Consider the following 27050-nt stretch of genomic DNA (forward strand, 5'->3'; position numbering starts at 1 on the left):
TTAATTTTGTATATAGTGTGCATCATGTCAATAATAACAACAATAACAATAATCATGATTTGGGTGCCCCCTTCACTCACAGGACCATGGGGAAAACTTGCTTGCCCCACCCTTCTTTTAGCCCTGTTATAGAGCAAATGGATCACAGGCGCTAGGCTGCTGAGTTTCAAGATGGGGTGAACTCGAGTCCAACAGCCAGTGGTGTTGTACGGTAGGGGGGTTTCTATGCCCCCCCAATGACTTGTTGCAATCCCCCAATTTATAATTCTATTAGTCACCATGAGCCTTTCTTTTGCTAAACAAATATGGAACATAAACATAGAAGATGAGCAAGAAGCTAGTATTAATTAATTCCATTCTAAGTTTTTTTTTACTGCCACAAAAAAGTTATCAGACTGACAGAATATAACAATTGTCTCATTATCCTGCTCAGCTGGGCATAGGCAGGAGTGGAACTCTCTTCTCCTGAGTTGCCGAAAATGTTGTGCTTTGCTGCCACAAAGTGTCTGTAGCAGAGAACAGCAATGTTGAGGAGCACACACACATCCACACACCTGTTCAGCTAGCTGGGATTATGAATGCATTGAAATCTGTGTCACCTGTGCTCTCCACCAACTCTTTTTGTCCTAGTCACTTAAATGTGAGTTTTGCAACAAACAGTGGGGCGTCTGGGTCTCCCTTCGTTAAGAGGGTGTTGGGGGGTAGGCTACTGGCAGGCTGAGGTTGGGGTGCCTGTAGCAGATCACCACTGCATTGCAACCATCATGTCCTATCTGAAAGGAGCCCTAGGGAACTACATTTCCCAGGCTCCCTGCTACGGCAGATGTTGCTGTTCATGGGCAGTAGTTAGAGGCGAGAGAGAGAGAGAGAGAGAGAGCACAGAAGTAAGACAAAGTCAGAAATTGCTGTTGTTGCTGCATGCTGCTCCTGTCCCACCTGAAAAAGATGAAACAGAAGTGCCTCCTCCTGCTGCCTTTTCTCACTGGCAGTCACCTCTGTTGTCATAGTTAACGTGGAATCATGTCTGGTGAACCTGCTTTATACTATTGTTATCATCATCAATTTTAATTTGTATGCCACCTTTCTATCTTACAATACTCAAGGCAGTTTACAAGCTGAAGAATCAAAGAATGTACACCTTATAACAATCTAATGCAATACAAAAATGTGATAATAAAACATAGCTTTAAAATAAACGACCTACATCAAATAAAGTAACATTCAACAATTGTTATGTTGTTGTTTGCAAGCTGAAACACCTACAAAATGGATTAAAGAAATTATTTTTTTTTAAAGAGAATTGCTAATAGAAGTGATTCATTTTTATGACTAAGGAGGTGTTCAGCTAAGACAAGTTATTCTGAGACCTGAGTTTTTTCTTCCATTTGCTTACCAGTCTTTTATCAGCTTCCCTTCTGCCACAGATGGAGCACTAACTGGGTGGGTTTTTGAAGATACCCTCTTGGCATTCATTTTAGTCTCGCATTCATTTTTGTTCCTGTTTTTAATTTGAAAGACTCCTACTTCATATAGCTGCATCCTATGTGGTTCTAGCAACAGATGTATTGAGGAAATTAACATGGAGGACAGGTCTCCTGTGTAATTTTTGTATCAGAGCCACTGACCCTCATTTTTATGTGAGGACTACGGGAAGATTTCAAAGTAGACTGCTCCTGCCACATGATTTTAAACTCTGAAAATCTATCCCCTGTACTAGTCCACAAGCATTTATGAAGTTGGATCAGTTTATGAGTCCTGTTAAAGTGTCATTCTGGGGAAGAATACCCGTGGTTAAAATGAAGGTACTAACCAAACTATTATACTTGTTTCAAAACATTCCAGTAATTACCGGATTAGGACAGTTTAAAGAATGGCAGAAAAAAATCTCAAGGTTTGTGTGGCAAGGGAAGAAGCCCAGGATAAAATTTAAGTTGCTAACTGATAGAAGAGAAAGAGGCGGATTCTCCCTACCTGACCTCAAACTCTATTATGAAGTTGCCTGTATAACACGGTTGAGGGAATGGATGAAACTTGATAACAGCGATGTTTTAGACCTGGAAGGGTTCACAAACACGTTTGGTTGGCACACATACCTATGGTATGGAAAGGTTAAAGTACATCGGGATTTCTTAAATCATATTATAAAAAGACCATTATGTGAACTATAGATGAGATATAAAGATTTGTTTGAAAGGAAAACACCATGGTGGGTGTCACCCCAGGAAGCCTTTTCAGTTAAAAAATTAAATATGAAAGGAGATTGGATAACCTACAGAGATTTGTTGAAAGAAGACAATAATATAATCAACATCAGACCTTATGAAGAACTAAAACCTAGACTATCAGGGTGGACGGAATATCACCAAATTAATGATATATGCCTTAAAGATAAAAATATGGACTTAATAATGATAGATCAATATTGGAAATTGGGTTATTGCATGGTCGTACAAAGATGTTGTCTAAAGTATATGAATTTTTGCTGGAATGGCATACCAAAGATGAAGAAATTAAGGTCATTACTAAGTAGGCAATGGACCTAGGACAGTTGTACCTCATGTTACGAACACTGCGTGTTATGTTCGTCACGGGTTATGAACGCGGCAAACCCTGAAGTACCGGAATGGGTTACTTCCAGGTTTGGTGGTTCGCGCATGCGTAGACGTGCAAAATGACGTCATGCACATGCGCAGAAGTGCCAAATTGCATCGCGCACATGCAGAAGGGGCGCTTCAGGTTGCAGACCTTTCAGGTTATGAACGGGGCTCCGGAATGGATCCTGTTCATAACCAGAGGTACCACTGTATGAGAAATGGACAAGACTATGGAATTTAGGTTAAAATTTACTGCATCCATGACCTTAAAAGAGAATTTGTTTAAAATGATGTATTTGTTTAAAATGATGTTTAAAATGATGTCTTAACACCCACCAAACTAGCAAAGGTGTACAAAATGAAAAATAAGAACTGTTGGAAATGCACTGTAAAAGAGGGCATTTTTTTCCACATGTGGTGGTTGTGTGACAAGGTGAAGACTTTTTCGGATACTGTGTATAATGAGTTAAAAAAGATATTTAGGTACACCTTTTATTTAAAAAAAAAAACACAGGCATTTTTGCTAGGAATGGTTGGAGAGGACATTAAAAAGGAAGATCAGAAATTCTTCCTGTATGCCACAACAGCAGGAAGACTACTCCTCGCACAGAGATGGAAACAACAGCATATTCAAAAAATGGAAGAATGGCAACTGAAAGTATTGGAGTATGCGGAAATAGCAAGGCTAACTGGAAGAATCTGACAGCAGAACGATGAGAAATTCCAAAAAGAATGGTCCAAATTTATGGTATGCTTAGAGAAAACTGTACATAAATAAAGACACTCACAGGACTGAAATAAAACTCATAACGTTCATTGTAAACATTTCGCTAGATCATAAGATGTAATGCTGTAATATAATAAGGAATGTATGTTAAAGTATAATACAGTGGTACCTCGGGTTCAGAATTTAATTCGTTCTGGAGGTCCGTTCTTAACCTGAAACTGTTCTTAACCTGAAGCACCACTTTAGCTAATGGGGCCTCCCACTGCCGCTGCGCCACCAGAGCACAATTTCTGTTCTTATCCTGAAGCAAAGTTCTTAACCTGAAGCGTTATTTCTGGGTTAGCGGAGTCTGTAACCTGAAGCGTCTGTAACCTGAGGTACCACTGTACAACAATTTATTAAGGAATTGTAGACATTTGTAGACATTCACTTTCTTGGGTTCCATGATCACTGCAGATGGTGACAGCAGCCACGAAATCAGAAGACGCCTGCTTCTTGGGAGAAAAGCAATGACAAACCTAGACAGCATCTTAAAAAGCAAAGACATCACCTTGCCGACAAAAGTCCGTATAGTTAAAGCTATGGTTTTCCCAGTAGTAATGTACGGAAGTGAGAGCTGGACCATAAAGAAGGCTGATCGCCGTAGAATTGATGCTTTTGAATTATGGTGCTGGAGGAGACTCTTGAGAGTCCCGTGGACTGCAAGAAGATCAAACCTATCCATTCTCAAAGAAATCAGCCCTGAGTACTCACTAGAAGGACAGATCCTGAAGTTGAGGCTCCAGTACTTTGGCCACCTCATGAGAAGAGAAGAATCCCTAGAAAAGACCCTGATGTTGGGAAAGATGGAGGGCACAAGGAGAAGGGGACGACAGAGGATGAGATGGTTGGACAGTGTTCTTGAAGCTACTAACATGAGTTTGGCCAAACTGCGAGAGGCAGTGAAGGATAGGTGTGCCTGGCGTGCTCTGGTCCATGGGGTCACGAAGAGTCGGACACGACTGAACGACTGAACAACAACAACAGACATTTATAGAATGTATATATAGTAAACACGTTTAAGTTAGCGTAGATATAGACTTACAGGAGAATAATATTGTTAAGCTGTATTGTGTTTAAGATACTTGGAAAAATTAATAAAAATTATTGGAGCACGGTTTATGAGTCCTGTTGCTATTAGGAGTCACTGTGACGGAACTTGAACTCTTCCAACTGTCATCCTGTGGAACCCAAGATAAAAGCAAACAGTTGGCTGGCTCTCTTGGAAGTGGGAAAGATAGCTCAGCAAAACTGATACAGCCTTGGCAAAGAAGGTACTTTAAAATGTGAAGTGGTATAGAAATGGTTTAAAGAAATAAATGCTTCATTTGGGCACAAGATAATGTCAAATAAGGCACCTCCGTGCCAATAATAGGCAATGTAGCAATTCATTAATCTGATGAAGTATTCACATTTTGTTTAATGATAACAATGATATAATTATCTATATAATTATAATTACAAGTTGCCAATATGGTATAGTGATTAGAGTGCTGTATAACATTATTAACATTGTAGGAAGGACAAAGAGATTGTTTTGCATATACTGTGAATATTAAATAGATCTTTGATATTCCTTTGGTTTTATCATTTTGCTTGAGGCTTTCAAATTAGGGTTTTTTTACGTGAAGACCCATACTTAGCTTTCAGTTGTTCTACCATTTGTCTCCATTGAAAAAACAAGAGAAATGGGGGTTGAGTATTATTGCTGCCAGTTCCTAAGAAATAATTTGATCCTTCACAAACCAATTGCATATAGTTTAACAAAGTAGTCCAATTTTGTTATATCTATGATTTTTTCTTTTTTTAAAAAACATATATATTTATTTTTAACATTCATATCCTGCCTATTCATTCATTTGAGATCTGCACGGCAGCTATTGACTGTATGAAGCAAACAAACAAAACAGAAAACAAAAGGAATCCAGTCATACAGAGCAGGAATAGGGAATCTTTGTTTCTCCAGTTGACATTAGACTTCAGCTCCCATCACTCCTAGCGATGGCCACCGGTCAGATGAAGTAATAGAGCAACATTAGGAGGAGTACAGGTTTCACATCCCTCACAGAATCAAAGATTTGTAGAGTTGGAAAGGAACCCTGAGGATCATCTAGTCCAACCCCCTGCAATGCAAGCATATGCAGCCGTTTCATATGGGGATTGAACCTGCGACCTTGGCATTCTCAGCACCACGCTCTCACCAGCTGAGCTATCCAGCGCAGAAAGCAATAAATGAACAAATAACAGCAAAGCAACAAGGGGCAGCAGAGCGAACAGGGTCGGTGTTGAATCAGTCGCAGGTGTTGAGCTGATTCTTTGCTCCCTCTACAACATAATCCTTAAATCCAAGACTTTACTTTTCCCCAGTGGCATGAGTTGCAGCCATTCACATGTAGTAGAGAAAGGCAAGGCATTTAACTCAGGAGTGCATTTGCATACCCTCCAACATTTCTCTGAGGAAAATAGGGGGTCATTCCGGAATCAAATCAGAAACCCGGACAGCTTCTGCAAATCCAGGACTGTCCCTGAAAAATAGGGACACTTGAAGGGTCTGCACCTGGGGTGGGAACTAAATCATCTTTCTGCCATAGGTGAACCCAGTGTTTGGAAGAGGAAGCAGGTTTCAGCTTGCAGTTTCCATAGCACCTAAGGGGTCTTTGATGACCAAGCATGTTCATCTTACCTGCATCCTTGTTGTCTTCCTTGATCACTGTATATATTGTGTGACTATTGGGGGACCAGCTTTATATATAGCTTTGAATTAAATGCACATTTATATTATTTTTACAATTACAGATGGCGCTGTTGCTGCTTTGTCTTGTGCTTGCAGCTGTTTTACAACTTTCATCAGGACTTACCTACAATGTAAATGGTAAGTTGTATTTTACTTTATTTCCCCTTCCTGTTCTTGCATACGGGTTAGTTACTAGTGCACTGAACCTTGCCCCAAAGAGGTGTTGCAGCCATACATTTTTCATGTGCTGTCATTTGCGTGGCCAGGCGGAGTCCCCCGAACCCCAGGCAGCCCCTGAGGGAAATAACAACAAGTGACAATGTTCTATGGGATTAAATTGGCCACAACTTTATTAATATTCAGATGTAGGGAGACCTTGGCTCAGGCACTGTGCGTTTATCCTTCCCAGCCCCCCAGCCGGGGTTCTGGGTAATTTTAGGGTTATTCAGCATGTGTGAGGAGTGGACTAGCTCTGGAGAACATATGTTCAAGCACATAGCCTGCCCGCCCCGCCTCCGTTCACCGCTGCTGGAGGGGGAGGGCAGTGACGACCTCTGGGCGTATGGTCAATGCCTCCCCCTGAGACTCCTTTAACGGGAACCCTGTTATTGCCGCTGCAATGGGGGCAGGGGTCACCGCCCCTTGCCCCCCCCCAATTTTGTAGATGACTAAAGGATTCCACCCAAGGCCTGCAACCACCACCTGAGACCGCAAAATCACGGTCTTGCCGCCAAGACTACCTACACCTGAACAGACGCTTCGCATTCTGCCATCCATTCCAAAAGGCCATGCCTAATGTCGCTCAGCCAATAATCATTGCCAGTGGTTGAAAGGTGCACGCCATCGCAAAATGTGCACCCCTTTTGATGTAGGGAACATCCATTGCAAAGGACTCCATAAAGATCAGAACTTTATTTTGTCCGAGTGATGTATCAATATAGGGCCCACCTTTAAAAGGGAAATGTGTGCACACAGTTTGCAGAACTGAATCCAGGATTCTTGTTGTTGTTGTTTAGTCGTGTCCGACTCTTCGTGATCCCATGGACCAGAGCACACCAGGCACTCCTGTCTTCCACTGCCTCCCGCAGTTTGGTCAGACTCATGTTGGTAGCTTCGAGAACACTATCCAACCATCTCGTCCTCTGTTGTCCCCTTCTCCTTGTGCCCTCCATCTTTCCCAACATCAGGGTCTTTCCCAGGGAGTCTTCTCATGAGGTGGCCAAAGCATTGGAGCCTCAGCTTCAGGATCTGTCCTTCCAGTGAACACTCAGGGCTGATTGCCTTCAGAATGAATAGGTTTGATCTTCTTGCAGTCCATGGGACTCTCAAGAGTCTCCTCCAGCACCATAATTCAAAAGCATCAATTCTTCGGCAATCAGCCTTCTTTATAGTCCAGCTCTCACTTCCATACATCACTACTAGATGCTGTCTAGGTTTGTCATTGCTTTTCTCCCAAGAAGCAGGCGTCTTCTAATTTTGTGACTGTTGTTACCATCTGCAGTGATCATGGAACCCAAGAAAGTAAAATTTCTCACTGCCTCCATTTCTTCCCCTTCTATTTGCCAGGAGGTGATGGGACCAGTGGCCATAATCTTAGTTTTTTTTAATGTTGAGCTTCAGACCATATTTTGGTCTGAATCCAAGATTCTATATATATATATTTACTACAGCAGATTCAAGAAGCTTCTTTTAAAAAAAAGCCCACCATATTAAAGAGCAAGAGATATTTGCTAATGATGTTAAGTGTGTGTTGTCTAGGAGTCAAATGAGCCACAGTGAGAGAGCTTGGGAAGATACTGACAGAAGCACAAAGGTTAATTTGGTTGTCCAAACCCATGCAGTCTAGCCTTGGTTTAAAGATTACCATAAATATATTATTTATTTTCTTATTGCCCCCTAAACCCCATGTCTCCCAGTAAAACTTCCTTCCTGAGACTGCTAATAATATCCATTTCAGTCCACAATTTCATTTTTGATTTGAGTTTCAGTATATTCTAGTTCTGTAATATCATATTTGAAAATATTATTGATCAATATATTTTTTTCTCACTCAGTGGAGGCCAATTCAAGTTTTTCTTGCTACACAGGAGATGAGCGGAATATGTCATCTAAGGCAATAAAATTGTTTCTTTCAGATAAAAGTTTGGTAAGTTTCCAGCAATGTACTGTATTTCCAGTTGCAATTAAATGGGGAGTAGCTCAGCAAATAATGCAATATATAACTCGCCAATATACCATTATTTGGTTCGGCAGAATTAACTAATTAATTCTTTTAGATATACCCCCCCCCCAAAAAAAAATTAGGAAAAGGGAAGGGAAGGAGAAAGTAATTAAAATAAGGGCATGCTACTATTATATAGTGAGGGATATGGGTGACAATGTGGTTGAAACCACTGAGCCTAGGGCTTGCAGATCAGAAGGTCGGCAGTTCGAATCCCCATGACAGGGTGAGCTCCCGTTGCTTGGTCCCAGCTCCTGCCAACCTAGCAATTTGAAAGCACATCAAAGCGCAGGTATCATCATCATCATTTTTAACTTGTATGCAAGCTAAAGAAACAAAAAATCTAATGAAATACAAAAATGTGATAATAAAACATAACTTTAAAACAGGCAACCTACATTTAAAAAGTAACATTCAACAATCATTAGAGTAATATTAGATAATAATAATAACATAAAAGTTAAACAGAAATCCACTCAACAATAATTTCTAAACTATAATCAAGAAAACAACGACAAGCCACAGTAGATAAAATACAATACAAATTGAGAAGCAGAGACTAGAGGGTGGGGCAAGGCAGGTGGAAAGAGGCCTTGCCTGATGGGGTCTCTCCCCTCCAATATGTACCGCTCCGGCGGGAAGGTAAACAGCGTTTCCGTGTTCTGCTCTGGTTTCACCAGAAGCGGCTTAGTCATGCTGGCCACATGACCCGGAAAAACTGTCTGCGGACAAACGTCGGCTCCCTCAGCCAGTAAAGCGAGATGAGCGACGCAACCCCAGAGTCGTTCGCGACTGGACTTAACTGTCAGGGGTCAATTACCTTTTTTTTGCTATTATATAAATAAATACCAACAACAGTAAGAAAGAACTCATCGTCAGTTCACATTATGGATACCGATAACCATTGATGCATAAATCATAGAAGTTCATTTAAGTTCTCCAAATGTCTGGATAGATATCCACACAAAGTTGAGTTGATATCTACCAGTAGATGACATTTTTCCGTCTATAAGACGCCCCCTATTTTGGGGGCCTCAAAATTTAGAAAATAAGGGGGATTGAGCTTTTGGAGAGGATTATTGGGTGTGTGTGCCAAAAATCGCTCACCCGCCGCAACGCAGCACACAATCAAACAACGCGAGCGGAAGCCACCTATCAGCTCCTCGATCATCGCCAGTGGCCACCAATCACGCTTCCGCTTGCTGCGACAAGGGCAGTTGTTTATTGGCTGCCGCACCGGCAAGCAGGAGGGCTAATGGCGGCGATCAGGCAGCTGCAACACAAGAGGTTGTGTGCTGTGTTCTGGCGGAGCGATTTTCGGCTCCCCCACCCCCAAACAATCAAGTGGCCAATTGCCACTTACACTCTTGGTCTTGTCTTTTGCCAAAAAAACCTTTTGCACGTCCCCCCTCATTTTTGGGTCAAAAAAGCTCGTCTTATACACAGAAAAATATGGTATGTTTAAATGGATTGTTAACTGTCATCACTAACTGAATCAGAAGCAGTTAGACTAAGAAGCTTAGCTAAATGGAATGAAATCTTATTGGTTGTGCAGATGCCCCTTGGATCCAACAACACCGTATGCTATTTAAAGAATTTTTACTTATTTATTGGCATCAAAACAAAACAGTTACTTTAAAGAAACAATAAAAGGATGTTCTAGCTTCTGAACTTGCTGCAGCTATGAATATAGCCAGGTAATTTCTCTTACGTGCTGCAGGTCTAATGAGTCTGGAATCAGGATTCTCCCTTTCTTCCCTCCTGCCATATGAACAGCATGAACTTCATGGAGCTACACTAGCTCAGGGGTTGCCAACCTTCCCCCCCCCTTTGGACCAGTGGGTACATTTTGAATTTGAAGGAAATACTGTGAGTGCCTGTCACAAAATGGCTGCCATGGGGAGTGTTGCATAACACATCCTGGCTGCTCTGGGGGCATGGAAAAACACAAAATTAGACACAGTACAGCCATTGCTGCTGCTCCCACCCGCTTCCTGGACAGCCTCCCCATGGTTGGCAAGCAAACAGGATGGACCAACAGGCAAGAATGGAAACCATCCCTGCCAGTTCTTCCCCTGTGCAACTCCTTCAAAACCAACCAGATGGTGAGGGGGCATTTTTCCCCCTTTTGAGACAAAACTTAATATAAAAAGCCAGGGACCACCATGGTGCTCAGACCCTCGAAGAAAGGCCCCTGTAGATGCTGAGTTAGCAATCCCTGAACTAACTGCAAAGAAAGACACATAGAACAGGAGCCAGTTCCACATTTATAGATCTGTGCCTATGCAATAGACACAGTGGCCAAAACTGCCTCAGGATATTGTCAGAGATGAAACAAAGGACAACCTTAACTGCCCATTTAGAAAGGAAGAGGAAGGATGGCAGGAAGGGGCCTTGGGGTGCAACAGAAGGTAAACTTACATTTTAGGCCTTGCCTGATGGAGTCTCTCCCCTCACACGTCTTCCTCCAGGCACAGCTCCATTATGAGAACTCCTAGGGCCGGAGGGTGGGGCAAGGCAGGTGGAAGAAGGCCTGGCCTGGTGAAGAAAGCCTTGCCAAAATTGCCTCAGGGTATTGTCAGGGATGAAACAAAGAGCAACCTTGATTGCCCATTTAGGAAGAGGAAGGATGGTAGGAAAGGACTTTGGGGTGCAATAGAAGGTGAAACTTAAACATTTTAGGCATTTTGGCTAATTAAACCGTCTATGGCCTTTTAAATGTTTCTGTGGGGGATTTGTTGTGGGATATTTGCTATTATGTTATGTATTTTGTGCTTTTCATGTATATTAATTTGTTAGATAGTGATCATTTTCTATACTTTAACCCTAAACTTCCCAATTCTCAGTGGCACTTGCCCATGCCCGCCAAAAGCAGGGAAAATCACCTGAGAGAGTGCGAAGGCAAGTTGTCCCACAAAAACAAGGACTTCTGCCCTCCTTCCCTTTATGACTCCTTAAAGCCTTATTTATTGCAACTTCTGCTTTTGAAATCAACAGTCCAGTTTGTCAGGTTGCCATTTAAAGTTTTAATAATTCCAGATGTTGTGGATATGTGCTTCGTATGTTAATCCTGGTTTTTTCCCCCCGTTGAAGATTGTCCGCTGTCATTTGTATAATATTAATAAGCCCGACACCGTGGAGAACAGACGGAAGAATCTGGTTCTTTTCACTTCATCTGGTCTTGCTCCCAGCATCCAGATCTTCAACAGTACCTACTCCAAAGTCTTCTACTTCAAAATGACTCTGGTAAAGCATTCCGGAAGGGCTCATAGAACATCATTTACACGCAGAAGGTCCCAGGTTCACTGCCTGACTATTTCCAGTTAAAAGGGATCAGGTTATGTAGCAGGTGGTCACCTCTGCCTGAACTCGGGACAGCCACTGTCACCAGAATACTTATTAAACAATGCCATAACATTAGGCTGGAAACTTACAATGGTCCAATGTGTAGCCCAAGGACCGCATGCAGTCCTCCAGACCATTTTTGTTGGCCCTCAGCAACATTTGACACCCCTCAGCCCTCACGCTGCCTTCCCAAAGCCAGCTAAGTGAGGTGCTAGGTTTGGGAAAGGAGGTGCGAAGGCTCTGGCAAGGTCCTAGAACCCTATTACCTCTCTGCTAACTGCCTCAAGTATGTGGCCCACGCATTACATGGTCAAATACTCTTGCGGCCCACTTGGTATGAAAGTTGGGCCGGCCTGAGCTAGATGGACAAGCAATCTGACTTGGTTTAAGGCAGGTCCCTGGGGTGTATCTGCACTCATGGTTTTTAACATTAAGGAAGGTTTAAGGAACGGTTTTGATAACCATATAGACACATCACATCCTACTTTTAGCTTTCATAATGCTTTATTAAATGTGATACCAGAGGGCGCTGCAGAGCAACCAGCAACTGGCAGTAGGGAGACAGCTGTTTTGATTTTTAAAAGAGGTAAAAAGAAAGAAAGAAATGCTTTACTTTACAAGAATGCCCTGTGACGTTTTAGAACGATATATCTAATACCGTTCTAATAACATTAAACAGGTCAGTGTATATCCAGCCCTGTATCCCCTTTGAACTATGGTGTGGTATTATACAATTTTTAAAAATGTGGGGTTTGGGGGGGGGTTATGTATATTGTGATTGTAAGTTGTAGCTGCCCTGAGGTCTGTGGATATAGGGCAGTATACAAATGTAATAATAATGATAATAAGCAATAAGCAATTGAGTAGCAGCTATCAACTGCTGATTTTAACTGAAGAACTACCAACAGTGGAAGATTGGCAGATGAAGTTGATTGAATATATGGAACTCACAGAACTGACCATGAAACTCCGAGACCAGAGGGAAGAAACGGTGCAGGAGGATTGGAAGAAATTCAAAGACTATTTGAAATGACGTGAAAAGATAGATAATTCGAAATTAAAGTCAGAGGATATATAAGGCTACAGTAATGCCAGAAGTTAGATTAAGATAGGATATAAGAAATAGTTAGAAATATGTTATGTTTATTTTTATTAGGATTAAGATTAAGATTAGAGTTAAATGATGATTAATGTTTATAAAGATTAAGATTAGATGAGAAGGAAGATTTTACAATGTTATAAAGTTACTAAAGAACATTAGAAATGAACGCAGAAGAGAGGATGTGAGGAGGTCCAAAAACAATGTCAGGAATAAGATAAGGATAGTTAAATAAGTGTTTGTTTGTTAAGATTTTTGTAGTTTTTGTAGTTTTTTTGTAGTGTTTGTTGTATTTTGTATTTTGTGTGTGTTTTATTGTTAAAATTTAATAAATTCTTATAAAAAAAGAAATTTAAAAAAATTTGACAATTTTAGCTTTGCTGGATTACACAAAAAGCTTAAGAGCTCAGCCCAAAATTGAGATACGTGAAAGCTAAAAACACCAATCTCTTCAGAACTTCATGGGCTTTAATAGTGCATGGCACATAATGGACTTACTTTAAATTTTAAATGTCAGCTTTAAAAAAATCAAAATTTTTAAAAGTGATTTAAAAAAATTAATATGGTTTTTAAAGATCCCAAAACATTGAATGGATTATTTAATATTTCTAAGGGCTACCTGCAAAATTTCATCTTGGGGTCTCACTGGGATCACGTGTGTGTGTGTGTGTGTGTGTGTGTGTATGTGTGTATATATATATGTGTGTGTGTGTGTGTGTGTGTGTGTGTGTGTGTATATATATATATATATATATATATATATATATATATATAATTAATATGGAGAGCCCCTTCATGGATCACTGCCTTGTCGTGGCGAAGGGGCTTGAATTACTCAGGGAAGCTATGGACAGGTCAAGATGGACAGGTCATAGTGGAGAGTTTGGACCAAACGTGATCCACCTGGAGGAGGAACTGGCAACCCACTCCAGTATCCCTGCCAAGAAAACTCCATGGACAAAGACAACAGGCTTATAAAAGTTATGACGCTGGAAGATGAGCCCCTCAGGTCGGAAGGCGTCCAACATGCTACTGGGGAAGAGCGGAGGACAAGTGAAAAAGAAATGCAAGAAAGTAAAGTGGCTGTCCATTGAGGCCTTACAAATAGCAGGGAAGAGAAGGCAAGCAAAATGCGAGGGAGATAGTGAAAGATACAGGAAATTGAATGCAGATTTCCAAAGAATAGCAAGGAGAGACAAGAGGGCCTTTCTAAACGAGCAATGCAAAGAAATAGAGGAAAATAACAGAATGGGAAAAACCAGAGATCTGTTCAAGAAAATTGGAGATATGAAAGGAACATTTCTTACAAAGATTACAACAATTAAGGACAAAAGTGGAAAGGACCTAACAGAAGTAGAAGACATCAAGAAGAGGTGGCAAGAATATTCAGAGGAACTATACCAGAAAGATATGGAGGTCTCATACACCCCAGGTAGTGTGGTTGCTGACCTTGAGCCAGACATCCTGGAGAGTGAAGTGAAATGGGCCTTAGAAAGCCTTGCTAACAACAAGGCCAGTGGAAGTGATGATATTCCAGCTGAACTATTTAAAATCCTAAAAGATGATGCTGTTAAGGTGCTACACTCAATATGCCAGCAAGTTTGGAAAACTCAGCAGTGGCCAGAGGATTGGAGAAGATCAGTCTACATCCCAATCCCAAAGAAGGGCAGTGCCAAAGAATGCTCTAATTACCGCACAATTGCACTCATTTCACATGCTAGCAAGGTTATGCTTAAAATTCTACAAGGCAGGCTTAAGCAGTATGTGGACCGAGAACTCCCAGAAGTGCAAGCTGGATTTCGAAGGGGCAGAGGAACCAGAGACCAAATTGCAAACATGCGCTGGATTATGGAGAAAGCTAGAGAGTTCCAGAAAAACATCTACTTCTGCTTCATTGACTACGCAAAAGCATTTGACTGTGTCGACCACAGCAAACTATGGCAAGTTCTTAAAGAAATGGGAGTGCCGGATCACCTCATCCATCTCCTGAGAAATCTCTATATGGGACAAGAAGCTACAGTTAGAACTGGATATGGAATAACTGATTGGTTCAAAATTGGGAAAGGAGTACAACAAGGCTGTATATTGTCTCCCTGCTTATTTAACTTATATGCAGAATTCATCATGCGAAAGGCTGGGCTGGATGAATCCCAAACCGGAATTAAGATTGCCAGAAAAAATATCAACAACCTCAGATATGCTGATGATACAACCTTGATGGCAGAAAGTGAGGAGGAATTGAAGAACCTTTTAATGAGGGTGAAAGAGGAGAGCACAAAATATGGTCTGAAGCTCAACATCAAAAAAACTAAGATCATGGCCACTGGTCCCATCACCTCCTGGCAAATAGAAGGGGAAGAAATGGAGGCAGTGAGAGATTTCACTTTCTTGGGTTCCATGATCACTGCAGATGGCGACAGCAGTCACGAAATTAGAAGACGCCTGCTTCTTGAGAGAAAAGCAATGATAAACCTAGACAGCATCTTAAAAAGCAAAGACATCACCTTGCCGACAAAGTCCGTATAGTTAAAGCTATGGTTTTCCCAGTAGTAATGTACGGAAGTGAGAGCTGGACCATCAAGAAGGCTGATCGCCCAAGAATTGATGCTTTTGAATTATGGTGCTGGAGGAGACTCTTGAGAGTCCCATGGACTGCAAGAAGATCAAACCTATCCATTCTCAAGGAAATCTGCCCTGAGTGCTCACTAGAAGGACAGATCCTGAAGTTGAGGCTCCAGTACTTTGGCCACCTCATGAGAAGAGAAGACTCCCTGGAAAAGACCCTGATGTTGGGAAAGATGGAGGGCACAAGGAGAAGGGGACGACAGAGGATGAGATGGTTGGACAGTGTTCTCGAAGCTACTAACATGAGTTTGGCCAAACTACGAGAGGCAGTGAAGGATAGGCGTGCCTGGCGTGCTCTGGTCCATGGGGTCACGAAGAGTCGGACATGACTAAACGACTGAACAACAACAACAATATGGAGAGGGAGAGTACATACATGTCTGCCATATTGGGTTCTATTTAGGATAAATGGGTCTTTTGGAGTAAAATATAACAGAAAAAGCAAGACTTCAAACTATAATATCAGTTACTCCAAGCATTTATTTAATCAATTGAAAGGTATCTTGAAAGCTTGTTAGACTTTTCTTTTTAAAATGTGTTCCAAAGCCGTGATAGCTTTCTGTTGCACGATAGGATTAATGCTTTGAAAGAATTCTTGTTATTACTTAATTTCATTAACATTAACAACAAAATACATATCAAATCACTGTGAGAAACAGTTCTTAAGCTATGAGACTATCAGGTACCAAAATTCATAACTGGAAAATCAGTCCGCACAGTAGTTTACCTAAATGTATGTGACTCTTCAAGTATTTAAGACTAAAAATCTTGGGTTGCCATCCTTTTTTTAAACAAAAGGGAGAAGGTGTGGATTCGTGGAGTATTGAAATCCAACGAGAAGAGTTAACATATAATACAGGTGAGAGATTTATAATTTCTACTTACTTATCCTCACAGGCTATTGATGCTTCCTTGTGTTGTTGCTGTTTTTGTACGCGCGTAAGGTGGTGCCAGGACGTGGGTGGCGCTGTGGTCTAAACCACTGAGCCAAGGGCTTGCCAATAGGAAGTTCGGCGGTTTGAATCCCTGCAACGGTCCCAGCTTCTGCCCAACTAGCAGTTCGAAAGCATGTCAAAGTGCAAGTAGATAAATAGGTACCGCTCCGGCGGGAAGGTAAACAGCGTTTCCATGCGCTGCTCTGGTTCACCAGAAGCGGCTAAGTCATGCTGGCCACATGACCTGGAAGCTGTCTGCGGACAAACGCCGGCTCCCTTGGCCTATAGAGCGAGATGAGCGCTCAACCCCAAAGTCGTCTGCGACTGGACCTAACGGTCAGGGGTACCTTTACCTTTAAGGTGGTGCCATATTTTCATTTCAAAAGAAAAATGTCACACAAATGATGCATAAGTAGTGTACCAACTTCAGTGGAGAGAAAGCTAGTTTCGGGATAATGTATATTGCACTTATTTTGACTATGATACATTTGTATCTCACTCTATTTGGTGAAGGGTGTGTTATAAGTTTGAATAGAAAAAAAATAGAAAAATAAATTGGTTAGAAAAAATATGCAGGAATGTTCATTACTAAGAATTCAATTGAAGAGCAGTCCACCATCTTAGAGAACATTTGAGAAGAGCATGTAGGCATCATCATCTTTGGTGATCACTCATAGCCGAGTAGAAGAAGAAGAAGAAGAAGAGTTTGGATTTGATATCCCGCTTTTCACTACCCTAAGGAGTCTCAAAGCGGCTAACATTCTCCTTTCCCTTCCTCCCCCACAACAAACACTCTGTGAGGTGAGTGGGGCTGAGAGACTTCAGAGAAGTGTGACTAGCCCAAGGTCACCCAGCAGCTGCATGTGGAGGAGCGGAGACGCGAACCCGGTTCCCCAGATTACGAGTCTACCACTCTTAACCACTACACCACTACACCACACTGTAATATTGACGTAAGCATACAGCAATATCCACTGGTGTCTATCTGCAAGTGGAATGGGTTTCCACTTGTGCAACGAGTCTTTGCCCCCTGTGGACCCCAGAAATTTGCTCCAGAGGGTTTGGTCATGGGGATTGCAAGAGGGAGGAGAAAAGGAAACCATGTTGTGCGAGCTGAGGCCTGTTTGCTTGACGTTGGATATCACCCATAATACTTGTGTAATATAATACTTATATGACTAATCTGTCTCTTTCTTGTACATGCCGCTGAAACAGATGTTGCTCCAATTGAGGAATGGCTTGTAAAATTTAATATGCATCATGGTTTAAATATGTTCACTACTACGGGAACCTTGTTGGATATTGTACGAGGTACGTCATAGCTCATATGGAGTGTTTGCGGTTTTGCAAGTAATTATGGTCTCTTGGAAATTAGCACGGTGGAAATTAGCATGGACATATAGCATGGAAGTATAAAGTTTTCTGAATTTATTCATATGATATGGAACGTTTTATTTATATACCACTTTTTTGCCCAAAGGCTCCAAAGCAGTAAACAACACTGATACATATGAATACAAAATAAATGAATTATAAAACTGCAACACATAGAATATGTCAATCAAAACAAAATATAATACTGGCAGGATTTCCAATGGCTGCCATCATGAAAAAAGAGAGTATCCTGTGTGTGTGTGTGTGTGTGTGTGTGTGTGTGTTCTACTACGAACAGCTCCTAGTACTCCTAGTACTCTTCAATTTCCAGCAGACTTAGACAATCTCATCTCTTCTATATACGATCACCCACTTCTGTATTTCCCACTATCTTCCCCCACAGTGATGGCAGCCCCATTCCCATCCCCCACCCCAACCCTGGACCAGATTGATAACATTCCGTACTCACATCTAAGGGTGTCCCCGCAAATATCAGAGGTAGTCACATATTGCCTTCACTCAACTGTATTTTCTTTTTAAGTAAAAAGCAGAAAGAATTTTTGCTTTCTTCAACATTAGTGCTCTCTTGCAGATCCTCTTCTTCAGTGGTATTGGTCCCTTGGTGAAGATGTGAATTTTAATGATACATTGTCTGAAGTAGCCGATATCAAAATAGCAAAAACACCTTGTGCAAGTGATGTAGCAGTAATTGGTCCGATCTATAAAAGTAGAAAAATAGGTAAGTGTCTTGCATTTTTACATAATTAGCTGATCCACCAGCTTCGTTTTCCAACTGGGTAAAGTGGCATGTAACCTTTTAAAATAAGTATACTTGTTTATTCAAAAGTAAGTCCCATTGGGTTGACTAGGGCTTAATCCTATACTTTTTTAGGAGTAAGTCTCATTAAATGCGGTTGGTTTTACTTGTGAATGCATTTATTACAGTTCTACTGAACGTGAGTGTACTGCAACTAACCTGTTACCTGTGAAATACTGGCTCCCTGTGCAAATGTGTCCCCTTGGGGAACATTGTATTCCAACTCTACAATTCTAGGTCTGTTATTTCAGGTCAGTAGGGGTGATGGTAGAAACATTGCTTCTAAAGAGGACTTGCCTGATTCAATCTGGATAGATCAAATCATGAGTCCACTTTAGAATTCACATACATAACACAAACAGGCTTCTGCTTTGCCACGGATCGACTCTGGACACGCGTTTCTTGGGCTCTGGGAGACGTGCACTCACCAAAGGGGTGAAACGGGGGTTGTAAGGCTTCACGACCCCTCAGAAGGTTCAGGAGGGCTTCCAGAACCTAGAAGGATTTGCTGTGGTGTTGGAGTGGTCTCCAAAAAAGCAGACCACGAGGTTCAGAAGGAGACCACAGACACTGGTAACAGCGTTCCCTCCCCCCAGTGAGAAAGCCTGATTTCAGGTGCGACCTAGCAGCAAAACCTCCACAGAATAATGACATCTCGTGTTCAGATACCCTGTTAGTCTTATAAAACTTTGAAGAACAGTAATAATATTGACCTTTTAAATGAACTAATTGGGTTATTGCAGGCTTGATAGCTGCATAAGTTGGTCAGAAGACTAACCAGAAGAACTTCGTTTAGTCAAACATACAGGTAGCTGACACAAGGGAAAGAGGGGGTTAATCCCGAAGTGTTTAGAAAACAGTATCCAAAGAAAACCAAGGTCAGGACTGAGGAAATTCTGTTGCTCTCAGAGGGCCTGATGCAACTTTCACAGACAATTCCCTCTCACAGCAATGAAAAAGACTTTGGTGTTGTTTTGGCTATGCACTCAGAATAGAGGGAATAATTGGTAGGTATGGACTTTTTGCAATTGCATCCCCCCCAATAAATCAATTAATTTGAATTATTTGCTTGCTGTCCAAACCCCCCACCTGCCGCCCCAACTATCTCAGGTGGGAAGGAGAGGACAGGACACAACCACTACACTGCAGCGTATACTACAATAGCCATAGGGATACCTCAGGGATATGTTTGCAACTGTCCCCCACCCCACCCCATACTGAACCACCTGCTTATGCTTATTAACTTAGATATGTGGTACTAGTAAAGCAGGCAGACATGCTTTCTTTCAGTGTGTGCAAATAGGTTTGAGCTGAGTTTTTAAGGTCTGTAACTGCATCTGTAGATACAGGGGCGCTTATTTCTGGATTTTGCTGCTGTTGGGGTGATAAGTTGTGCTTCTACCTAGGCACAGCATATATTTGGAAATAAACTCAAATAGCACAGAGAAACCTCCAGTCATCTCTTCATGGAATGAGAACCAAACCAGCTACACTGCTGAAATTTCTGGGGATTATGAAGCTTTATAACAGTGTAATAAATGCTGGTAGCCTGGTTTTATACTGTGATTCACTTTTTGTGTAATGCATAGTTTTCTTTTGTATTTGTAGGAGTAATTTTAGGATTGACTGACAGTGGATTTATGGATGGGGATGTGGTATGGTATAACCTGTCTGCTACCATTTGTGCCATCTTGGAAAACGGTAATTCTTATTTTCAATCGTTTAATTAACCCATATGTATTTCCTTTTTGTTTTTAGCCTGTCTTACCCCAAGGCCTTAGGACACATAACACTTTCATAGAATGTACAGAGTTGGTCCGAATATAGACTACACCCCTAAAATGAGATCTCTCAAATCATAGCTTCTCTACTTATAAGAGTGTCATTATAAACTGCACTCAGGTTTTATGTAAGGCAGATGTTGGGGGGAAGTGTGGCCTATATTCAGACCAATATAGTAATTGTAGGTCTCAAAGTGAAGGTTGTAGTGTGATGTCCAGTTCAAAACACTAGGATCTTGAGAGCCCTTCCTCAGCCCTTTTCTTTGGACAATGATAAGAAAGAATCTCTGCCTCCTTAGGTCTCAAATTTCAGCTTCTTGGAGATGGAACCCTCATCCCTCAGCATTTAGGGTCTTCTCTCCCTGGCGTGGGATTGGCGGGTCAGATTCTCAGCCTGTTTAGGGCTTTTGACTGTTGCCAGCAGTTCTGTTGCTTCCTTCTTGAATCTGGCATGTTGGGCTACTGGTGCTTTCAGCTGTGGTTTGTTTACTCTGGAGCACAGACTCTCCAAGTGTCCCTATTTTCCAGAGGCAGTCCCAGATTTATAGAAGCTGTCCCAGTTTCCGATTTGATCTGAGAATGCCCCACTTTTTCTTAGGACATCCCTATTTTCATCGGAGAAATACTGGAGGGTATGGAGTTATCTGACCCCCCTAGGCATCTGAAGTCAGCCCTGTATGGGGAAGGTGGTTTTTTAAATGATTAATGTTTTATTATTTTTTATATATGTTGGAAGCCACCCAGAGTGGCTAGGGCAACAAAATCAGATGGGCAGGGTATAAATACTAAAATTATTTTATGGAATAGGACATCCCAATCTTTAACAGAGAAATATAGGAGGGTAATATCGGGAGTGAGTGGCCAATCTCTTGTAGCGAGAGAGGTCGGAAGAGTCGGCCTCTATTCTTGCTGCCCCTTGAACTTGCCTTTGCTATATACATTTTTTTATAAAGGAGCAGGGTTCGAAAGAGCAGATTTCATCACTCCGCCCTCTCCAAAAACCACAGAGATCTAGACCTTCTTCAAATGCATATCAGTTGCATGGATTGCCCAACAGATCTGGGTCTCTCAATATGGGTTGTAATTTGCCATGTCTATAACAAGTAATGATGGAAGTCTGAGAGATGCAACTCAGGTTACTCACAGTGCCTTTTCTCTCCTGAAGATTGTTTTGGACTTGCGCTTGTGGATCTCACTGTAACAAATACTCGTCTTGTACTCCTCACCTCACTAGGATTATTTATCAGTAATGATCTGCGCATTAAAACTGGACAGCTGTTGCAGGTACATATGTGTACTTCTAAATACCCCTGTGTCCCCTTCCCCCAATCATCTAATGTTTTAAAAACCACTGGTAAGGATACTGCAAAAAAACTAAGTTTGGAAGATCTCTGTCTGAAATCTATTAACAGTTCAATGCCATACATGTCTGCTCAGAAGGAAATCTCATTCAGCCTAGGACTATAACCCTACTATACACATTTGCCTGCAAGTAAGTCCCATTGAACATGGTGAGAACTATATCTGGGTAGGCACATCTAGGATTGCGTTGTTAATCTGTGTACTGAAAATCAAGTCTTCATTCTCTCCCCAGCTCAGCTGGTTGCTCCAGCTTAGCTGCATGTCTTTGACAAGGCATTCTTGTGTTCCTATATCAATAATTTAGAAACTTTCACCACTTTGGAACTAAACCAAGTTTTACTGCCTGTGCAACATTTTTGATTGATGTGTGGAAAAACATATGAACCAGACCTTTGAAGAGAATTCATATGTGAACCATTTTAACCTTACCAAACGTGTGGTCTCTTTCTATGGTAGGGGAAGTGGGAAACTTTGGAAGGAACTTGAAAGGGCAAAATTTAAGGGTCTAAAACCTGGAGCGACCTAGCCAGATGGGTGGGGTATAAATAATAAAAAATATTAAAAATTATTTTCATATTCCCATGATTCCCTTTTGCTGCATATTTTGATTTTATTTTAAATATCTCCTGGGGGGTCTCTCAATAAAGAGAGCAGTGCACAAAAACGCCATTTACCTTCCCGCCGGAGCGGTACCTATTTATCTACTTGCACTTTGACGTACTTTCGAACTATTAGGTTGGCAGGAGCAGGGACCGAGCAACAGGAGCTCACCCCGTCGTGGGGATTCAAACCGCTGACCTTCTGATCGGCAAGCCTTAGGCTCTGTGGTTTAACCCACAGCGCCACCCACTTCCCATTCAATAAAGAGTACTTGCCCCAAACTTGGATCTTGGTATCCAGGACTTCTCTTTGTATACCTATTTTTTCTTTGCACCAACAGTAGCTTTGCTGCAATTAATAGATACCTCTTATATTAAATTCAACCTATGAGGCCCTGCTTCAGGAGTGCTACCTTTAGAAGTGAGGTGGGTTATGTTGAAGCCCCTTGTCTTTGAAAGCCGCTCACCAGAGAGTTTTGCTGGCACAATTGTTGAATTCTTTTTAGTGATGGGTATGGTACTTGATTTCAGCTGTTGGTTTGTAGCTATTGGTTATTTCCTGTTATCTCACAGGAAAATTACATGCTCTGGCTAGGTTGCTGCAGGCTGTTATTGGAGGCAAACTTCTAATGACACTCAAAACAATGAATGAAGCTAATATTTGAGGCCAGAAATCCAGAAATAAGTGTGGCTGTTTCTACAATGCACTTTACATCTGAGACATGTTCCTCATTTTCTTTATTATTCCAGCAGCTGAACTCCTAACGTAAGTTGTGGTTCTTGGTTAAAGTCTCAATGCTGAGACAAATGCATGATTATAAAATTTGTTTCTTTTTACTGATTATGTTAATAATATTGAGTATAAGTGGTAAATGAATATGTAAAGTAATACACTGTGAAATTGCTTGTGAAAAGTGTGGGAGAGAAAGTGATGATTCTTACAATTTGGTCTTATTGTGTTTTATTTCAGTTCAGCAAACCAACCTTATGTGGCTTTGAAATGGTGAGAAATTGCTAAATGTTGTGTTTGTTGTTCTCAGTGGTGTTTTTTTTAACGTCTCACGAATAATGTTTACTGAAACTCTTTCTGGCATTCATTTTGTTAGCCATTTAGAAATAAGTGTGCCAAGGATCATAAATCACGTAGTATATGGATCCTAACGATGAAATCCAGTGGCCCTGGTACACTGGCAGAATGCTAACATTGGCTTAGTATTGACATCATATATGTTGTCAGAATCCTATGCATTTCCAGCTGCAAGTTCAAATGAAAATGGCAGCACTCTGAACCAGAGAAAACATAGCAATACACACACACACACCCCAGCACCAACACAATGCAATCTCTGTATGTTGTGCAACTGACACCTGCAAGTCAGCCATGTTGCTTCCATGCCCTCACCCACCTCGACGACACATAGAAGACAGAAGCTTGCAGGCGCACACACAGAGCCCAACAAACGTAGTCTTCTAGCGACAACACAATTGGCAGCAAAACTCACAGGGAAGAAAGGTTGGCTAGCTTGGGTGGCTTTATGGCTTCCCTTGGAAGAAGATGTTGGACGGAGGATCCACAGATGTCAGGGTCTGAGCAAACAGCGCCTCAGGAAGGAACTTTTTGACAGTGTGGGGGAAGGACCACAATGGGACAAGTTATTCCTTCACCGGGAACCACGCTGAGGTAGAAAACAGAGGGAGGACTTAAGGCCTGCCAGGGAGAAATACGGAATTAAGGCAGCTCTCACATTTTGCATACCCAGATAGCAACTGTCATGCCAAAGGCACAAAATGGGAGGTCACACCTTACACTCCAGCTCTCTTAGCAACACAACTATAGAAGCAGATACAAAAAACATGCATCAGAATGTTATTTGTTACTCCCTAGCTGCCCAGAGCATCAGGAATCAGTTGATAGCCAACACCTTGCTTCTTATTTTCTCAGATGACACCGAACTTCATTTCTCCAACCCCACCCCCCATGCTGACCAACTGCATGGCTTGTAGACAGGAGGATTATTGGGTTGTCTTTGTTTTCATTTCTATTATGTACTCTGTGTTTTTTTTATTGAAATTTTATGTTGTGAACTGCCCTGAGATCTGCAGTTTGTAGGGTGGTATACAAATAATAATAATAATAATAATAATAATAATAATAATAAAGCTTTAACACAGTAGCAGTACACTTAGGAACTGTGAACTTTGAAGTGCTGAGGGGTGTGTGTAGTTGAACCCCTTTTACTCTCGTCCAAGTCACAGACCCATCCTGGAGATTGCTGGAGTAACATGCTGAATGAGGGTTGGGGGAAGGGATCCCTCTTGGCCCATTCCCATTAATACAGAGAACACAGCTATAACTCACAAAAACAATTATAAATTGCTTAGAGGCTATTGCAATTAAGCAGTATATAAATCACTGTGATAAATAAAGCAGTGAGTTTTGAAAGCAAGACACAGGATAGTGCGCTGTATATTTCCAGTTTCTATTTTCCACTTGTGTGCTATAATTTCAGAGGACAAAAGGAATTGGGTCCCATTGAGGCTATATAGCTAGCCTTTGATCTGTGAATTCCCTGGCAAGGTTATATAAACAGCCATCAATGTGTTAAATCAGAATTCTGTGCTGCATGGGAAGAACAGAAAGAGGCAGTGGGGTAGTAGTTTTTGGGAGGCATTTTGTTTAATTTGGTAGGAGCATTTTAACTTAAACCCTTTCTTTTGTCATGACTATCATTGGGAGCTGGAATGAGATCTTGGGGAAGCTGGGATCTCAACTACATCCTGCTCTGCTTCTGACATCTCTTTAATTCTGTCTACTTTTGGCCATCAATTCTCTTCAGTGGTTTACACTGGTTTACACTGTTTATAACCCTGCTGATATCCTGCCATGTAATCTTTGATGCTTGTACTTTTGCTTTGATTGTGATCTATGAAATTGTTTTGAAATGCTAACAAGAAGAATTGTTGAATGCTAGTAGTCATGGATTAGCCTTGCTTCCTTGAAACAGTAGATTACTACATATTCCATATTGCCTGTGTATTGTTTTCTTTTGCTCACTATTGCTTCCTTCCTTTGTTACCTTTTTCTCCCAGACCCAGATCTTATCTTTCTTCCCTCCCACAAACCTGACAGCATTTCTTTTCTTTGCTCCCCATTGATAATGCCATGGTGATCATCTCCCCGAATAAGCAGCCACCAGCACCACTGTTAATATCACCGGCATTGCCACTAGGAACTAGACAGTGGGGCTGTTCTCTGACATTTGACAGTATTGTCCACTGTCCTCCTCAGCTCCACAGAGGTTTATAGGCAATGTGTGATAGTTAGAAAGGACGACCTGTGACTCCGCAGACCCTTTCAGAATCTTAACAGCTGTACTATGTAAATTCACTTGGCATGCTAAGTATTTCCTTCTCTTCCCCCCCCCCCACAGGAGGATTATCTTAAAGCTCAAATATGGTACGGCCTCCAGTGTCTAGCTAACAAAGAAGTATACGAAAGTAAGGAAACCAGGGGGCTCAGGTAGATTGGTAAATAAAAAGTGATTTATATGTGTTGTATATGCAGGTGGCGATGTGGTCTAAACCACTGAGCCTAGGGCTTGCTGATCAGAAGGTCGGCGGTTCGAATCCCCGTTATGGGGTGAGCTCCCGTTGCTCGGTCCCTGCTCCTGCCCACCTAGCAGTTCAAAAGCACATCAAACTGCAAGTAGATAAATAGGTGCTGCTCTGGCGGGAAGGTAAATGGCGTTTCTGTGTGCTGCTCTGGTTTGGCAGAAGCGGCTTAGTCATGGTACAACCTCCAGTGGTTGTACACTGGCTGCCTCGGCCAGTAAAGTGAGATAAGCACCACAACCCCAGACTCGTCCACGACTGGACCTAACATTCAGGGGTCCCTTTTTGTTGTTGTTCAGTCGTGTCCGACTCTTCGTGACCCCATGGACCAGAGCACGCCAGGCATGCCTATCCTTCACTGCCTCCCGCAGTTTGGCCAAAAGGGGCCCCTTTACCTTTACCTATATCAATATAACACTGTGACATCAGATGGCGATGTGGAATCCCCCCCCCATCGGATTCCTCTGTTTAAATTTACAATGCACTTACCTGAAACGTTTTCTTGATGTGTCCAGATCCAGCCCAGTTTTGAAGCAAGAAACGGAGAATCTGTAATGTTAAAGCATGTCACTACAGGTCCCCCTCCTCCCCACTTTAAAAATAAAATAAAAATAAAGATCTTGGTATATGTTCACATGGCCTTTTAATGTGGTGGCAATCATATATTTTGTTGAAATATGTATAGGAGGCCCCCTCATATCAAGGCTGTGTGCAACCAAATGTGCAAGTACAGTCAATCATAAAATACCATAAACATTTCAAAATGATCACAAATAAGTTTAAACTGAATAGACCAGAATTCAGTCAGGCTTCTGAAGCACTGGGTAGTCCAGTCTTGAAGTTACCAATGCATGGACTGCAGTGGCCAAGCTATCCCTGTAAGGGTGCTCCTACCTTACCAGATGAAGCTGGTAAAAGGCACTTCAAGCCACAGAAGTCAATTGGGCCTGTAATGACACAAAGGTATCCAGGAGTCCCACCTGCTCCTTCAGAGGTAGTGCAGCCCCATACAGAACAGACATTGGCCTGTCTTTATGCTAGCCATTGAGGTGTAAATTTCAAGGACCCACCTTATTTTTGCAATTGTAAGTTGTTTTAATATTGTGTTTTTAAATATATATCTCCTGGACATGGGAGCCCACCTACCTACAAAGCCTCTGAGGCCTCTGTTTTCCCAGAATTCAAT

At 41.7% G+C, this 27050-nt stretch overlaps 1 protein-coding gene across 1 annotated transcript in view; it reads left to right on the forward strand.

The window, feature by feature from the left end:
• The first annotated feature begins 8153 nt into the window (after positions 1-8153).
• Positions 8154-27050, forward strand: part of CATSPERB (cation channel sperm associated auxiliary subunit beta) — a 52086-nt gene continuing 33189 nt past the window's right edge. The window contains exons 1-7 of the mRNA XM_033173453.1: positions 8154-8240; positions 11409-11561; positions 16183-16243; positions 17535-17630; positions 18286-18432; positions 20119-20211; positions 21457-21645. Coding sequence (XP_033029344.1) covers positions 8196-8240; positions 11409-11561; positions 16183-16243; positions 17535-17630; positions 18286-18432; positions 20119-20211; positions 21457-21645 — 784 coding nt within the window. The 5' untranslated portion in view covers positions 8154-8195. The remainder of the gene's footprint in view (positions 8241-11408; positions 11562-16182; positions 16244-17534; positions 17631-18285; positions 18433-20118; positions 20212-21456; positions 21646-27050) is intronic.

Source organism: Lacerta agilis, chromosome 1 (assembly GCF_009819535.1).
Source record: "Lacerta agilis isolate rLacAgi1 chromosome 1, rLacAgi1.pri, whole genome shotgun sequence".
Classification (NCBI taxonomy): domain Eukaryota; kingdom Metazoa; phylum Chordata; class Lepidosauria; order Squamata; family Lacertidae; genus Lacerta; species Lacerta agilis.